Source organism: Kryptolebias marmoratus, linkage group LG18, assembly GCF_001649575.2.
Source record: "Kryptolebias marmoratus isolate JLee-2015 linkage group LG18, ASM164957v2, whole genome shotgun sequence".
NCBI lineage: Eukaryota > Metazoa > Chordata > Actinopteri > Cyprinodontiformes > Rivulidae > Kryptolebias > Kryptolebias marmoratus.
Genome location: NC_051447.1, coordinates 18,736,946 through 18,752,899, shown reverse-complemented (window position 1 = coordinate 18,752,899; position 15,954 = coordinate 18,736,946). Strand labels below are relative to the sequence as shown.

At 43.0% G+C, this 15,954-nt stretch overlaps 1 protein-coding gene across 1 annotated transcript in view; it reads right to left on the bottom strand.

Moving 5' to 3' along the window:
• Positions 1 to 348: 348 nt before the first annotated feature.
• Positions 349 to 15,954, bottom strand: part of LOC108250921 (synapsin-3) — a gene marked incomplete at its 5' end in the record, with an annotated part of 86,268 nt that continues 70,662 nt past the window's right edge. The window contains 8 exon segments of the mRNA XM_037981160.1: positions 349 to 744; positions 1,523 to 1,679; positions 1,762 to 1,780; positions 2,714 to 2,845; positions 8,407 to 8,509; positions 8,655 to 8,729; positions 10,068 to 10,210; positions 13,223 to 13,294. Coding sequence (XP_037837088.1) covers positions 621 to 744; positions 1,523 to 1,679; positions 1,762 to 1,780; positions 2,714 to 2,845; positions 8,407 to 8,509; positions 8,655 to 8,729; positions 10,068 to 10,210; positions 13,223 to 13,294 — 825 coding nt within the window.

Sequence of the window (15,954 nt, the reverse complement as noted above, 5' to 3'; positions counted from 1 at the left end):
GGAACATAAACGCATCGACAAACACTTTGTGTCTGCAAAACATGTGAGGAGAGCTGCAGACCAGGGACAATCCAGAAATGCTCATGAATGTCAGTTTAGAAGCTATCAAAGTTCTCAAATAAAGCACCTTTTGAGAATGTCAATGTTTGTTGGAAATTATCTTACAAAACTAGGAAGGATTTTTGGTTTATAGATTAAAAGTTAGGGTTTTTAATTGATTTTAGTAAAAAAAAATGGAACTTTTAGGAAAGCGCCCCACGAAATCAGGCATTTTAGCCGCAACAATCACAAAAAATGCCTCACGAAATCCTGGAGGGATTGGTTAATCACTCAGTCACTCAGATCAGGTGAGTCACAGCAGAGAAACATCTAAAACCTGCAGGACAGCGGTCCTCCAGGACCAGGATTGGACCCCTCTGACGTAAAGGGACATTTTAAATCATTTTGAATCCCGAACAGGATTGGCCTTTCCAGTGATAGATTCATTAAAGATCTGAGGTTGAACCAGATGGAAAAATCCCACAAATACAGAGAAGAAACACAAAACTGAGGCTCAGAGAAGAGAAAAAGTCGAGAACAGATGAAGCTTGTTTTGTTTTTGCTCTTTGACCTGATGGCTTCTAGTCAGAGAAGAGGCTGGCGAAGGACTGCCTGAGGCTGCGGATGGTCTCGGCCTTGGCCTCGTCGTCGGTCAGGTTGCCCCGTAACGTCTCCGTGAAGGTGTTGGTCAGTGACTGCGACTTGCTGCGCGGAGAACCAAAAACAAGTTGGAGCATCGTTTAAAACGTGAATAAAAAACAGAATCTGAAAACCTCACAAACTCGTGTTTTACTCACATCACATCAAATGTAGAAACGAAGAAACTGAACCATTTTTTGTTGAGAAAAATTAGGTAATTTTAAATTTAATGGCAGCAACAGGTCCAGGTTCTCCTCTTCCTTTAACATCTGGACCTGAGGTTGTCTGTCCAAAAGTCCTGGATGGGAGCAGATGTTGCTTTAAAAACTGGACTAATGCACCCCCATACCATCAGAGAGGCAGGCTGGACCTCAGAACAGTTCTCCTCTTTGGTCCAGAGGAGACACATCTGTTCACATCTGGCTTCTTCTTTGCCTGATAGAGCTTTAAGCAGCGTTTGTGGACGGCACGGTGAACTGTGTTTACAGACAGTGTTCCTGAGCAGAACCAGCCTTGACCTTTGACCTCAGAGAAATCTGTTGTTATGAACTCTGAATGATGGAATATTCAACATCTTCCCAGTGTTTAAATTTATAACATTATTCTGAATTTGTTTCATTATTTTAATCTAATTAGTTGCTTTTTTATTTGACCCTCTTACGTTTACATCCTTTCCTCGCCCCCCCTCCCATTGTTTGAGATTTTCTGCTGCCAATAAATTCAAAATTACCTTATTTTTATCTTAAAACAAATTCTTAGCTTCAACATTTGACATGTCTACTGTTCCACTGTTGTTTTACACAACATCCAGACTTCTTCAGAGAGACCTCCGCTCCGAACTCACTTGAGCTGCGGCGACTGTTTCTGAGCTCCGGGCCCGGAGGCAGCGGGGATGGGGCCGGGCTGGAAGGCCTGGCTGGGGGAGGTGCTGGCCGAGCGGGCCCTCTGAGGAGACCCCTGGGCCGACTGCGACGGGGAGGCCGAAGCAGAGCGGTGTCCTCCTGCGGGACGGAAACGCCACACGTTAACGGGGACAGACTCCGCCTCGGCGACGGCGAAAAGACAAACGGGGAGCGGTCGTACCTCGTCTGGGCTGCGTGGTCTGAAGGGATACAGAGAGAGACACAATTAGGTTTTACCTCCAGGGGGAAAAAGAACTAACATATGTTTGACAGAGATTAGGTTGCTTATTTAAGGTTCAGTAAGGAGGAAGTAGTGGTTTTCAGTCACTTTGGGGCTGGGATGGTCGCAGATACAAACTCATTACCAAACACAAAGAAGGAACGGTCCGATTTGGGTGTAATTTAGTCCACAAATAGACCAGCAATGGTTGTGCAAATGATTGGATTTGCAAGGAGCTGCCACGTCTACAACGGACACCAAGGCAGAGTTTGGTACGGGTGGGCAGTTCCATCGTGGGAACAAATCCTCCAGCAGATCAGAGTCGGATCCAATGGCTGCCTGAGGTTGTGGAGATTTTCGTCACGCCACAGCAGGATCACCAAGAATCCCAGAACCCCAAACATCCTGTTTCCGATCAGCTGATTCCCCAAATTGAAGGGTGTGAATAAATAGACTAATGTGTCATTTTTGATTAGTTGTAAAAAAAACACCATGACTGAGTGAATGGGGGAGTAGGCGGGGCTTATGGCCCCACATCCCAGCTGCACAGACTCTGGTTCCAAAAACCCAACATGGCAGCGCTCGTAAACGGAGATAACTCGGCTTCAGTTTGGGACAACAGGACGATAATGTCCAAACACTGCCTGTAGACCCTACTGACCTGGGACCAGCAGCGGACTCGTACCGCCAACCCTGTTATCCATCTCATTTGGGATTGGATTTGTTGCGTTTTAGTCACGTTTCCATGATTCTGTCTGAGGGTTTAATTGGGGTTTGAGGTCATCAATGTTTGATGAATTCTTCTTTACCTGGTTTATAAATTTAACCGCTGATTTGAGTCTTAATTACACCTCGAAGACGGTCTCCATTAACATACAACCACAGAGTCGAAGTCTGTTGTTTGTATTCGTACCTTGACGGCGGAAGGCTGAGGCGTGGAAACCCCCAGCAGCACCTGGGCCATCTTATTGACGACCAGCTCCGTGATCAGCTGTTTGTCCTCCTCCACGTGCTCCCCGATCAGAGGCATGGAGCTGTCCATCACCTGCACACAGGAAACAGGGATGCTCACCTGAAATGTCAGCGTCCCTCCACCAGATGGCGGGGTTGCATACGTGATGCGCTCAGAGCCCGGACGGCCAAAAAGAAAAACCGCTGAGTCATGTTTGTCAGGTCACATGTTGGCCGATGCAGCTGAGGTCAGAGGATAGAAGCTCCACAGCCGTCTGCAGGCTTTAAATCCAGTTAACTACCGGATGGGATTGGCTGCTCGACATGTTCCCATGCAAACAGCCGCTTACTTCAACGGGCTGCTTTTTTTATAAAACCGATTCCCGTGAACCGAAGGAGACAAACTCCTTTTGTTTCGACAAACTGAACCGGTTTAATCACGTTTCGCCGTCCTCACGCCGGTGGCGGGAGCGTGGCTGCAGACCCTGTGAACGGTTCACCAAACGCACAGACGAGCGGCCACGCTCCCGACATTCCCGCCGCTGTTTCCCTGGCTTTTATTCCCCCCCCCGACTTCTGCATATTTGGCCGTCCGTACGTTCAACAATCGGCCCATTCAGGAGACGGCGGCTGGGACTTTTCAAACTGATTTAATTTAATTAGAAACACAAAAACACTGTTGGTCTGAAATCTGCCTCAGCAAACTGCCTGTTCTTGTCTTATGATGCTACCTTTAGCTTTTAGCTTTTACCTACCATTCTGCTAGCTCTAATTTTAACTAGCCTTTAGGTATATTTAGCTTCTAGCTAGCCTTTGATGCTTTTAGCTTTTACCTACCGTTCCGCTAGCTCTAATTTTAACTAGCCTTTACGTATATTTAGCTTCCAGCTAGCCTTTGATGCTTTTAGCTTTTACCTACCGTTCCGCTAGCTCTAATTTTAACTAGCCTTTAGGTATATTTAGCTTCTAGCTAGCCTTTGATGCTTTTAGCTTTTACCTACCGTTCCGCTAGCTCTAATTTTAACTAGCCTTTACGTATATTTAGCTTCCAGCTAGCCTTTGATGCTTTTAGCTTTTACCTACCGTTCTGCTAGCTCTAATTTTAACTAGCCTTTCATTCATCAAAGCAAGATTAAATTATAAATATATTTTTTTTGTTCCCCCCTAAATAACCCAGCCAGAGTCTGCAGAACTGACCTTATTTTAAACCTTTTCTAAAAACGGTGCAGGCTATGTTCAGGAGATATTTTGCTAACACAGACAAACATAATTTTCCCGCTCTTATGGCAGCATCAATAGCTAAGGACCAAAGGGGAGGTCAGGTGGTTGTTGAGGTTTTAGGAAGACGTTGAACGGCTCCTAACAGGCAGCAGATTCTGCAGACTTCACGATGAGGAAGGGGGAGCGGCGCCGAGTCATTCCCACACGGGCCCGAGCAGAACCGCTGGCGAGCCGTCGGCCGGGCCCCACTTCAAACGGCGTGCGGTGGGCGGGCGGGGCGGAGCTGCTGCTGCACGTTTGCCGAGCAGAACCCTGTCCGCTCTGCGGGAAAAACTCATTTAAAACGAAAAACACAGCTGCTCTGCAGGGAGCAGCACGTTTTCTCTCCTCTGGATTCACGTCTGACTCTTTTACTTGTTTGTTTTTGAGCCAAGCTTGAAGGAATATCTACTAATAATTCCCTTCCTGTAAGAAAAGTCACGTCCTGCTGACAGGAAAACCACCACGCGGCATGGCCGTCACATTGTTCGTTAACGCCGGTTGTCTTTTTATAGACCGATGTCGCGCTCGTACGGAGTGGCGTGAAGCCCACGATGCACCGAGGTGGCGTTATTAAACACACACCATCTGGAACGCTTTTAATAGAAAGAAAAAGCAATTGTGTGAGAACAAACCCATTTGGAGCAGAACGGGCCTCTGTTGTTAGGAGAGTGAGAACAATCTGCAAGCTGTCCAGCTTACATCACATCTCAGCTTTAAAAGCTCAACTCCACACTGATGAGAAGCGAAACGTTCCAGTTGTTTTTAGTTTTTTAACCTTTTTCGGAGCTCATTTAATAGATTTGTCTTATTAACGCTTCTCTAAGAGGAAAACCGATTCATATTCAAAAGGTCTACTAAGACCTGTTATCACTGTATCAACTTTAATATTTCCTCTTGGATGAAACTTTTTATCCAAGTTAAAAAACAGACTTTAAAATACTCCCATTAATTTATAGATGACTGAACAGCTTTGTGTTATAATTATCATTATTATTTTTATCTGTTAGCTGTTTAAATGCTTCCTCTTAGAGGAAAGTCTATTTATGTTTAAATGGTCTATTACACATGTGTCAAACTGAAGGCCCGCGGGCCAGATCCGGCCCTCTGTAACATTTCATCCGGCCCTCTAGTCTGGTTCAGATCGAGTCTCTGATCTTATTTTGCTTAAAAAAACTGAAGTTTTCTCTGACAGTGACTTAGAAGCCAACAATATATAGTTTTAATTTCTGTAAGATCAGGTTTTTGTTGAAAAATCTGTTTTAATGTTAAAAACTTCATTTAAAAGCTGAGTGAGGCGTAAGAAATGACAGCTAATGATGAGCTTCTTGAAGTTTGATCTATTTGTCTGTGTTCATTAAAGTCTGTTTGCTCTAAATTCTGTATAATCTGTAACTGGGAAAAGGTCATTGATATTTCTATATGAATGATTTGACATAATGCATCTAAAACCAATTAATTTATGTAATTTTTAATAAATATTGATCGTGATTGGGCCTTGGCTAGGACCAAATTTTTAATTTTGGCCCCCTTGCGTCACTGGGTTTGACACCCCTCATCTATTAGGTTATACATCACTGACCGACTTACAGATTGTTAGTTTACTCAAATTTCCTGTTATAGTTATAATAATCTTACTAGCTAAAATTACCTGATTGATGTTTTTATTTCTGTATTTGGTTCTGTGTTGTATCTCTCTCACGTTGTGGGAAAACCGTCTGCGGCGCCGAAACGCCACCGAGCTGGAGTTCACTTCGCGTTTCATCAGGAGTCAATAAAGTGATTCTGAGCAGCTCGTTACTTTTCATTAGGGAGAGGTGCCGCGGCTGTTGTCTTTGTCCCCGAACTGAAATGGGCCGACGGCTCTGACGCAGTTAATTAAATCGCATCGGGAGCTGAGAGACGAAGAGGACGAAGACCCAAACCCAGGCTCTGAATTCTCTGTCCTGGGACTAACATCTCTGGGGAGCTTCCAGATATTTCCTGAGATAAATCTGAGTCTAAAAACAACAAAAAAAAAGAAAAAAGTCTCATTTCTTCCCAGCTGACCTCACCCATCACAAACAGGAGGGTGACGACATGCTCCCAGCCTTCAGATGCTCCGGAGAGGCCTGTTTCCTCCGATTTCAGGCCAAAGGAACTTGTTCTAAAAACAAAACTGATTACACATATCTGTTTGTCTTTTATTTCTCCCCCGGGCGTAATCTTTAAAAGGAAAAATACCCCAAATAACCTCCGGCGTCATTTGTCCTTCATCGTCACTGTCAGGCCTTTCTGCTGACTGTTTGATAAACATGTCTGAACATTTCTAATTATGTCATATAGGAATAAAGCTGCAGCGCTACTAAAAGCACACTGTCAGAAATGTGAACAACAAATCTTTAGTCCCTAATTTCAGCTGTTTTTTTTGGACTCTGAAGGCGTAAAACCGTATTTGTGCGATCTCTGCGGTAAATACGGTTGAAAACTTCGTAAAAACAAACTTGTAGACGGTAATTCAAGATAATAAGAGTGGCTATTTTTCCTCTTTATTTCATATTTAAAGCTGCAGAAACTGTTTTAGATTTTCAAGGACGGAACAACCAGCGCAGAAACGGCTAAAAGCTAACAAAGCTAACAGACACGACATTAGCTTTAACTAATATTTAGGTCTGTTTTTGTCTTTTTTCTGTTATTTTTCCAGGTCAAACCTTTATGTTGTTTGTTATTCAGGTTTTCTGACTGAGCTTTATTTCCATGCAATGCAGACGTTAGCAGCTAATGCTAATGCTAATGCTAAGCTAGCTTAGACTTTGTTCGCTAAAATATGAAGCCTGCTTGTGATTTTAGGCCTACTAAAACTGATTTATACATGTTTTTGTTTAAGAAAAAAACTTGTAGACGGTAATTCAAGATAATAAGAGGGGATATTTTTCTTTTTTATTTCATATTTAAAGCTGCAGAAACTGTTTTAGATTTTTCAAGGATGGAGCAACCAGCGTAGGAACAGCTAAAAGCTAACAAAGCTAACAAACACGGTATTAGCTTTAACTTGTAAAGGACTTTTAAGACACCAATATTTAGGTTTGTTTTTGTCTTTTTTCTGTTATTTTTTCAGATGAAACCATAATATCTTCTGTTATTCCGGTTTTCTGACTGAGCTTTGTGATGAAAAGGTTAGCAGCTAACGCTAATGCTAATGCTAATGCTAATGCTAAGCTAGCTTACACTTTGTTTGCTAAAATATAAAAGCTGCTTGTGATTTTAGGCCTACTAAAACTGATTTATACATGTTTATGTTTTAAAAACAAACAAACTGACAGACAGGAATTCAAAGGAAACAGCTGAAATATTAACGACACAACAAAAAACTGATAAAAAAACGATTTTAGCTTTGCAAAAAAAATTCAGCTCAGAGTTATTCAGCTTTGTAACGGCGACAGGATCGAAAAACTGGTAAAAACGGCTCTATTGTAGTGGTTTTACAGTGTTACTCTGTCACAATACCAATTAACTATCCATGATTTTTACTTAAATTTATAATAAAACATAATTAAACAGAATTCCTGTTATTTTAAGCCCATTGTTCGTATTGTATGTTTTTATTTATTTTACTAAATAAGGGTTTTATTGCCATTATATGTAAAAACATAAAATATAATGGTTTTGCCCATTTCTTTATTTGTTTATTAGCAAAATATCTCGTGAACCATTGGACAGATTTAAATGAAATGTTTAGTAAATAGTAAAAAATCACTAATCTTTAAAGTCGACACAGTTCAAGATGGCTGCCACAGCTAACCTCTCCGTAGCAAACACAAATAACGATAACTCGGTCAGATTTACAGATATCAGGGTAAGATTTGGTGTGGTGAAATCACATATAACTTGTTTAAAGTTTAACAGATGTAATTTTAACATGTTAGTTTAAACTCTGGCCTTTAATTTGTTTGTTATTTTTCCCTTTTTCCTGGTTTTTCAGCTGTTTTTTTAAAACAAAGTACTCCGTAAATTTAGGTGAAAAACCACTTTTTCGCTGCATAAACGAAGCAGACGTTTCTCGTTAACTCGGCACACGAACCGGAGCTGTTGTACGTGTTAAACGCTGCGGCGTGTTTACGTTCAGCAGCGGTGGAAAACTTCAAACCCGTCAGCGTTACGGGCGTACATTCGGGGGGGAAACAAAACCCCAAACATCGAACCGCGTTTGTTGAGTCTGGTCACAAACTGCAAAAATACAACTTCAGCCGACCAGTGGATTGTGTTTGCAGACAGAGTGAGTCAACCGCTGTTTGGTCTACGAACTAATCGTTCTGTCAAGGCTTTCTCCATCATCGGAGCACGACTTGGACCCCGGCTTTTATCGGTGAAACAGATGGAATCCTTTTTTGATTTGCTATCCAAAAACACACCGACCTCGATGATATAGTCGTTGCCGTCTTTTCCGTGGACAGCCTTCACAGCACAGATGTCGAGGCCACCAAACATCTCGGCGCAGGAGTCCACCCACAAACGATATCTGGAAAAAAACAGCACTTAAACACCCAGTTCTTGGAAAACCGATGCCTGTAAAAGTAAGTCATCACGAGCTAAAAGTAAACCCAGAAGTGACGCAGATTAAAGGGTAAACACTATTAATAGGTGGGATTGAAGGACCAGCTCACCTGTCTGTCATTGCAATCTGTTCCAACATGGCAGAACCAGTGTTAGCCTTCCAGTTGCCAGAAATGGAAGTTCTCCTGAAACCCAAAAAAGGAAAAAGAATAAGACGCTATCTCACGTCTATCAGAGTGCGATTGCCATCCGCACCTAAAATCTGTTTCAAAAATGCTTTCACCGTGACGCTGCGGGGGGAAAAAAGAAAAATCAGATAAGCTCAAGTTGTTCCCCTAATTTTCCTCGTGCAGAAGTTAGGACACAGGAACACGGAAATTAAGAGGGTGTTAACTCGTACTGGTCACGCTCGACCAGTTCTGCTGAGCGCTCTCTCTCACATCCAGCTAAATCTGTCAACAAGTGGTGCATAAGGTTCAAGAATGTCCTTTAACGTTGTACTAACTGTCAAGCATGGCGGTGGTAGAATCATGCTGCGGCAAAAAAGTAGGTAGTATAAAGGATTACCTCCAACTTCTTCAACTGCACCTAAAACAAACAACAACTGAGAAACTTGTTGGGTTCTTCAATGAGACCATGATCCCAAACACAGACCAGAACCGGTTCCTGACCAGATGAATCCTCAGAACCGGTTCCTGACTGGATGGATTCTCAGAACCAGTTCCTGATTGGATAAAACCTCAGAACCGGTTCCTAATTGGACGAATCCTCGGAACTGGTTCCTGACTGGACGAATCCTCGGAACCGGTTCCTGACTGGACGGATCCTCGGAACCGGTTCCTGACTGGACGGATCCTCGGAACCGGTTCCCGACTGGACGAATCCTCGGAACCGGTTCCCGATTGGACGAATCCTCGGAACCGGTTCCCGACTGGACGAATCCTCGGAACCGGTTCCCGATTGGACGAATCCTCGGAACCGGTTCCTGACTGGACGAATCCTCGGAACCGGTTCCTGACTGGATGGATTCTCAGAACCGGTTCCTGACTGGACGAATCCTCGGAACCGGTTCCTGATCGGATGAATCCTCTGAACCGGTTCCTGACTGGATGGATCCTCTGAACCGGTTTCTGATTGGATAAATCCTCAGAACCGGTTCCTGATTGGATAAATCCTCAGAACTGGTTTCTGATTGGATAAGCTTGTTGATGGATCCAAAAAGCTGTGGTCCAGGTGCGACTGGCTACGGTACATTTAACTAAATATTAGAGTATTATGTCTTTAACTTTGCCTCTGTGTGATTTAGAGAAAATCCACAATAAATTCAAACCTTTGCATCCAATTCTTGTTATTAAATTTATTGAATTGGGCATGAATGTCCATGATGAATGGGTGTAAACTTCAAATCGCAATTGTATGTAAAAAATGGCCAAAAACGCCCCATCAAAACATCGAGTTTAAGCAGGTTTGTATGTGTTTGGTAAAAACCAAACTGGAGATGCTCCTGGTGTGAAACAACCTACATGTATGCCTTGTAGTTGCTGCCGATCTTCTGGATGCGGATGTCGTATTTGGACTGGACGTAGGGTTCGGTGGTGGCGTAGGTCCCAGCCAGAGCCACCACACTGGTGATGTCCTGGAAATCCTGTTGGTTTTCCACTTTAATCTGCAGGAGAGACGCCACTTGTTAGCGAGCGGCTAATTACAAAGCGAAACGGCCACTTCCAATCCCACAGGAATCTCACACTTGTACGCGGGCCGGATAATGAAGGGTCCCTGGGTGGAAACGGTGCCAGAGGCGGCTTTGAACTACGTCACCATCGAGTCATTAGACTGCAGACTGTAAACACAGACTGAGGGGAAATGATGCAGCGGCAGCTACTCAACGCCGAAAACGTCCGGCCAAACAAATTCAAGCGATTTTCAATAAACCTTTTACTTTATTACATATATCTGTAATAATATTCCTGTTTTCAATGAAAAACGTTGATGTAAGACCTCAAATGGGAACAATAAATAAGAATAAAAACCTCAGATTAGTGATTATAATAATAATTAGCTGTTTTATTGTCAAAGAGGAAACATAACATCACTTTTAGGTTATGTTCCCAGTTAGCAACCATTATTATTATTATTATTATTATTTATTACCAAGTGATGGCAATGTGCCAACAGTTGGTTTTTCTAATTTGTTGACTTCCAGCCTGAAAATCCATTTTAAGGAAGGTTACAGAGGAAAAAACAGCTGGTTTTAAATAATAATAAGACCCAACCGGCACCTTCAGAAGCCACAGAATTAGGTGATTTAGAGGATCTCAGTAAATATACATCTGCTCTGATATCCCTCAGAATCAACACATCTAAGGACTAAGGACGTCCACCAAGCAGGAGACATCATGAAGACCAAGGAACCTTCCACACAGGTCAGGAAAAGTTGTGGAGAATGCAGATCATGATGAGATATTTAAAAGAAATATATTCCAGGACCATGAACATCCAATCCAATATTAGGAAATGGAAAGATGATGTCATCGCAGCTGGAGACGGTCGACCACCCAAACCCATGGACCGGGTCAGGAGGGCTCATCAGAGAAACATCCAGGAGGTTAAAGATAACCCTGATGGAGCCGGGAGATGGGAGGACCTGTCCACGGGTCCACGAGAAGCTGCTCAGAGCTGAGCTTCGTGGAAGAGCGGCAGGAAAAAAAGGCAAAAAAAGGCGAATTAGAGGCTTCCCAAACCCTCATCAAGGTGCAAACCTGAGAAAGCACGGCAGTGGCAGCATCATGCTTCCATTGGAAGGGACTAAGAAACCGGAGGAAACATGGATGGAAAATACAGAGAAACTGTTGAGGAGGACGTGTTGGAGTCCTGGGATGGAGGTTCAACTTCCTGTTTAAAGAGAACAAGCTGAAGGCCCCAGACCTGAGTCCAGCTCAGGATCTCTGAGCTGATTTTAAGATCATTTGACACATTTGAATCTTCAAATCTCATTGAAATTTCAGGTTTTAAGACAACAAAACAGAGTGAATACCTTTGGTGTTTATGAGACTATAAACTGTACTACAAATGTTTCTGAATCAAAGTTTAATTCCAAGTGAGTTTCTACTCTTTTTATTTGTACTGCATTTATATAAAAAAGGGGGGGTTTGAAGTCTGAAAGCAGGCCGAGCGCCGAGCAGTAAACATCTGAGCTGTGTTTACGAAAGTTTCCTCATGGCAACGGTTCAGAGAGCGAAAACCTAAACCTTCTAATCCGCCGTCCAAGTCGCAGGACTTTGGGTGGAACAAAGTCCATCCAGTAAAAAAAAACAAAAAACAGAAACAACAGCAGGAAAACAAACAAAGCCAGAGTGAGAAAGTTACCAAAACTGTAAAAGTTGGATGCTTAAACAAAGGGCGGGCAACTTTAAGGGCTAGTTTGGTCCAATAAACACTGTTGTCACTTTGATGGGTCATAACTTTGTTAAAACCCACATAAATCACTTGGTTTCACAAATTAGCTCCTAAAAGCTTTATTAAACACAACACAGTAGAAGTCAGGACATGATGTTTTTGTCTGCTTTACCTTCTTCCTTTAGTGTTTTAATAAAAGCCCTTTTAATGTCGGCACAAAGTTTCCCCCTTAAAATGTTCCAGGTTTTTTTGGTGAAAAGGGATCAAAACAGCAGTGACCTAAATACTACAGAGGGGTTAAAGCAGGTCCTGCCTAACAAGTACGTCCAAGTTCCCCCTGAGCCCTGTGGGATATTCTACAGCAGGTCTGGGCCGCGGACAGGAAACCAAACCCATCCAGACAGGCGAGGGAAAAAAGAGACGCAACGACGGGACGGAGAAAAGCGGATTTTCACACCAAGAAGCGACACGAATTCACTCAAAACAAGCTTTTAAAAGGTGGAAACTGTCTGCTGTGCAATCAGACTTCACAGATTTATTGATTTGAGTTGATTTTTTGTGGGGTAAAACTTGTGTAAGAGCAGCAGAAACAGAAAACAGTGATTGTCGGCTTGGAAACCAAGAACTTTACCACCTGATACTTTTACCATCCAAGTACTTCTGCATACTTTGCACCATTTTAGCCGTTCATACATCAAAACGTTCCGCTCATTCAGGAGACGGCTGCTGGGACTTTTGTTTTTTTTTAACTTTTTTACTCTTCAACACGTTAAACTTTAAGTGCAACAATTTCCCCTCGCAGAAAAACATCAATTTGTGTTTTTTCCTTCAGAAACATTGATCTGATTGGAATCTGCGTCAGAATACTCGCTCCTTTTATGCCTTCTTTTCTCTTTTTAGCTAGCCTTTTAGTGCTTTTAACTAGCAATTTGCTATTTCTAGTTCCTAGCTAATGTTTTGCTACATTTAGCCTCAGCTAGCCTTTTGCTACATTTAGCTCTTGGTTAGCGTTTTACTTCTTTTCTGCTTATTTTAGCTCTGACACCTCCGTTTTTCTACTGCATTTTTGACAAACTTTGGCGTTTCTCAGGATGAAACGGTTATTTGTCTCCTTGTGTCGCCGCCTGGTTCACCGGGAGACGGAGGGAGTCTGCGGAAACTCCAACCGAGCGGCGTTTAGGTTTCCTGCAGGTCCTCCACAACTAAAATGACCTTCAGCTGCATTTAGTGCCTTGATCATAGCGAAGACAGGGTTTGGGGTGAAAGAACAACATCGGCTCACCTTGCCCATCCCAGCGTGAGCGTGGCCCATCTTGACGACCACGGGGAAGGTCGGGGTCGTAGGGGTCGTCACCTGCAGACACAAATGTCACCGTTTAAATTAAATTCTCCAGTTTTTATTCAAACTTTCACACAGGCATCCATCTTTTTAACCCGCCGGTTCCTGTCGTGACACAAGCTAACCTTTTAGCCTCATGCTAACCGTAGCAAAACACCGGCTGAGCTTCATGTCTCTAAATAAGTTTGGTTTCAGCATTTTTTTTTAAATAAATAAGTGTAACGTTAGTTTTTTTTACAGCTACGCAGCTTAAAAAGTCTTAGGCATGTAAGGCAGACACGTTAAAGTGAGACGAGTTCGAAGCTAAAATGTTTTCTTTCTAGTAAAACTAAAATTGCTCTTTGATGTGAAGCTAATGCTAAAAGCTAACTTTGACTTGGAGCTGTGGGTTTTGTCACATTTATATTTTGTTTTTCCCCTCCACACAGTTTAATAAGAGTTAAAATAAAACGCAGGCGTCAATCAGTCCCTCCAGGATTTCCCGGGGCATTTTCCTAAAAATTGTGATTTTTTTTTTCTAAAATCAATAAACAACCATAACTTTTAATCTATAAACCAAAAATCCTTCCTAGTTTTGTAAGATAATTGACATTGACATTCTCAAAAGGTGCTTTATTTGAGAACTTTGATAGCTTCTAAACTGACATTCATGAGCATTTCTGGATTGTCCCTGGTCTGCAGGAAGTGACGTCACGTGTCTTCTTCCTGAGTTATTTGGGGTTATTTTGTATTCCACGCTACACAAACCCACAAAGAAGAGACTAGACCGCAGAAACGGTGGCGAATCACTTCAGAAACAATAAATATTGGGTTAAAGTTGCGGTGTTTTGGGCAAAGTTGCAAAAAGTTGCGATTTCACGAGGTTTGCTTGATTTTACGTTAATAGTTGCGATCGCAACATCGCAAAATCCTGGAGGGTCTGGTCAATTCAGCTCGTGCTAACCAGTTTACTGACAGCAGTCAGCAGATTACAGCCTTTTCTCCCCTGAAAACTAAGTTTTCTTAGTTTGAATTTAATTAAAACACTAATAATAATTGGTCCAAACAACACAAACAGCTGCAAACAAACAGATGGAAAGAAGAGTGGGCCACAGCTCCTCCACAACCAGGAACCCACTGAGGATGAGGTTCTACAACCTGCTGGGTCAGAGTGGTCTTTATTATAAACAGCTTTTTTCTGTTTGACTTCATTTTTGTTTAATAATGACGAGTCTGTTGGGTGGTTTTGTACGTTTTAAGGACTTCAGGAGCTGGTGGAGGCCGGACCATTTTAATTACGCAGAAAATGAGCCGTTCTGCTCAGAGCTGCACTCGCCTCTCCAAAAACCAATCAGGAGGCTTATCTCTGTGCAAGCGTCCAAAAAGATAACGGCTTAATAAAAACAGAAACGGAACGCGTTCGGGCCAAGTTCTGAGGCAGGCAGCTGCTGTCGTCCCGGCGCTCGCTTCGGGTCTGGATGCGAAGGAGCAGCTCGAGGGCGTAAACGCTGCGTCTACTGACAGGTCCCGACAGTACGAGCCCGGCTGACACGCCGCTCTGATCGTGTCCATTATCCCTTCACAAGCGCCAGAATCAACAGATAAAAGAAAGGAAGCGAGTTCTCTTTTAATCCACTTCCAAGAAGCTTATTGGAGAAACAAACCATTAACACACAAAAAAACCCTTTCCTGCAGGAATCAGACTCTTGTTTTGAAGGGGTGTGGTAAAAAGTACATGCACTAGTCTAAAAAATCCTCTTACTGATGCATTAAACCGACTCTGAGGGTGTGGTGCTGGAGACACTAAACAGAGGAGGAATGAGGTTTTGGAGTAAAATTGATTATCGCCTGTTACCGGGTACATACCTGGTACTTATCAGGTATATATCTGTATTTATTGGGTACATAGTTTGTACTTACCAGGTACATACTGGGTATTTACTGAGTACATGGAGCCATGTTGAACCAAAACTGAACCAGAGACGGCCATGTTGCATTTTAGGGTTAAAAGTAAAAGGTGGATCAGGGGCTGAGTCTCTGAAGGTGTTTGAGGATCATGCAGGAAATAAAAAGACAGATTGGGGGGTTTTGTTTCCTGATGTTCCAGCTCTCGCCTTCGGTCGTGATCGAGCAAAACCTCCGATCCGAGCGGCTGACATGAGCGAGGGCCTCGGAGATCAGTGTAGAGCCGCTGCTTCTCCTCGCCGAAAACGAGGCGACGGAGGGAGTTCGGGCGTCTCCTGGACGCCTCGGTTTGGAGGTTTTTCTGGGCACGTCCGACTGGAAGGAGACCCCCAACGCAGACGCAAAACTTTACAGGAGGAATTATCTGGAGGAGAGGGCGTCAGAACACAAAAACATCCGATAGGCCACATTTAAAAATACCTGTGATCCCAAAGAGCCAGGAAGGGATTCCCCATTAAATCAGAATCCCTCCAGGATTTCGTGGGACATTTTCCTAAAATCCTTCCTAGTTCTGTAAGATAATTCCCAACAAACATTGACATTCTCAAAAGGTGCTTTATTTGAGAACTTTGATAGCTTCTACACTGACATTCATGAGCATTTCTGGATTGTCCCTGGTCTGCAGCTCTCCTCACATGTTTTGCAGACACAAAGTGTTTGTCGATGCGTTTATGTTCCATGATTACACTGCAGGACGTGCAAAACAGCTGCAGCTGGGGAGGAAACTGGTT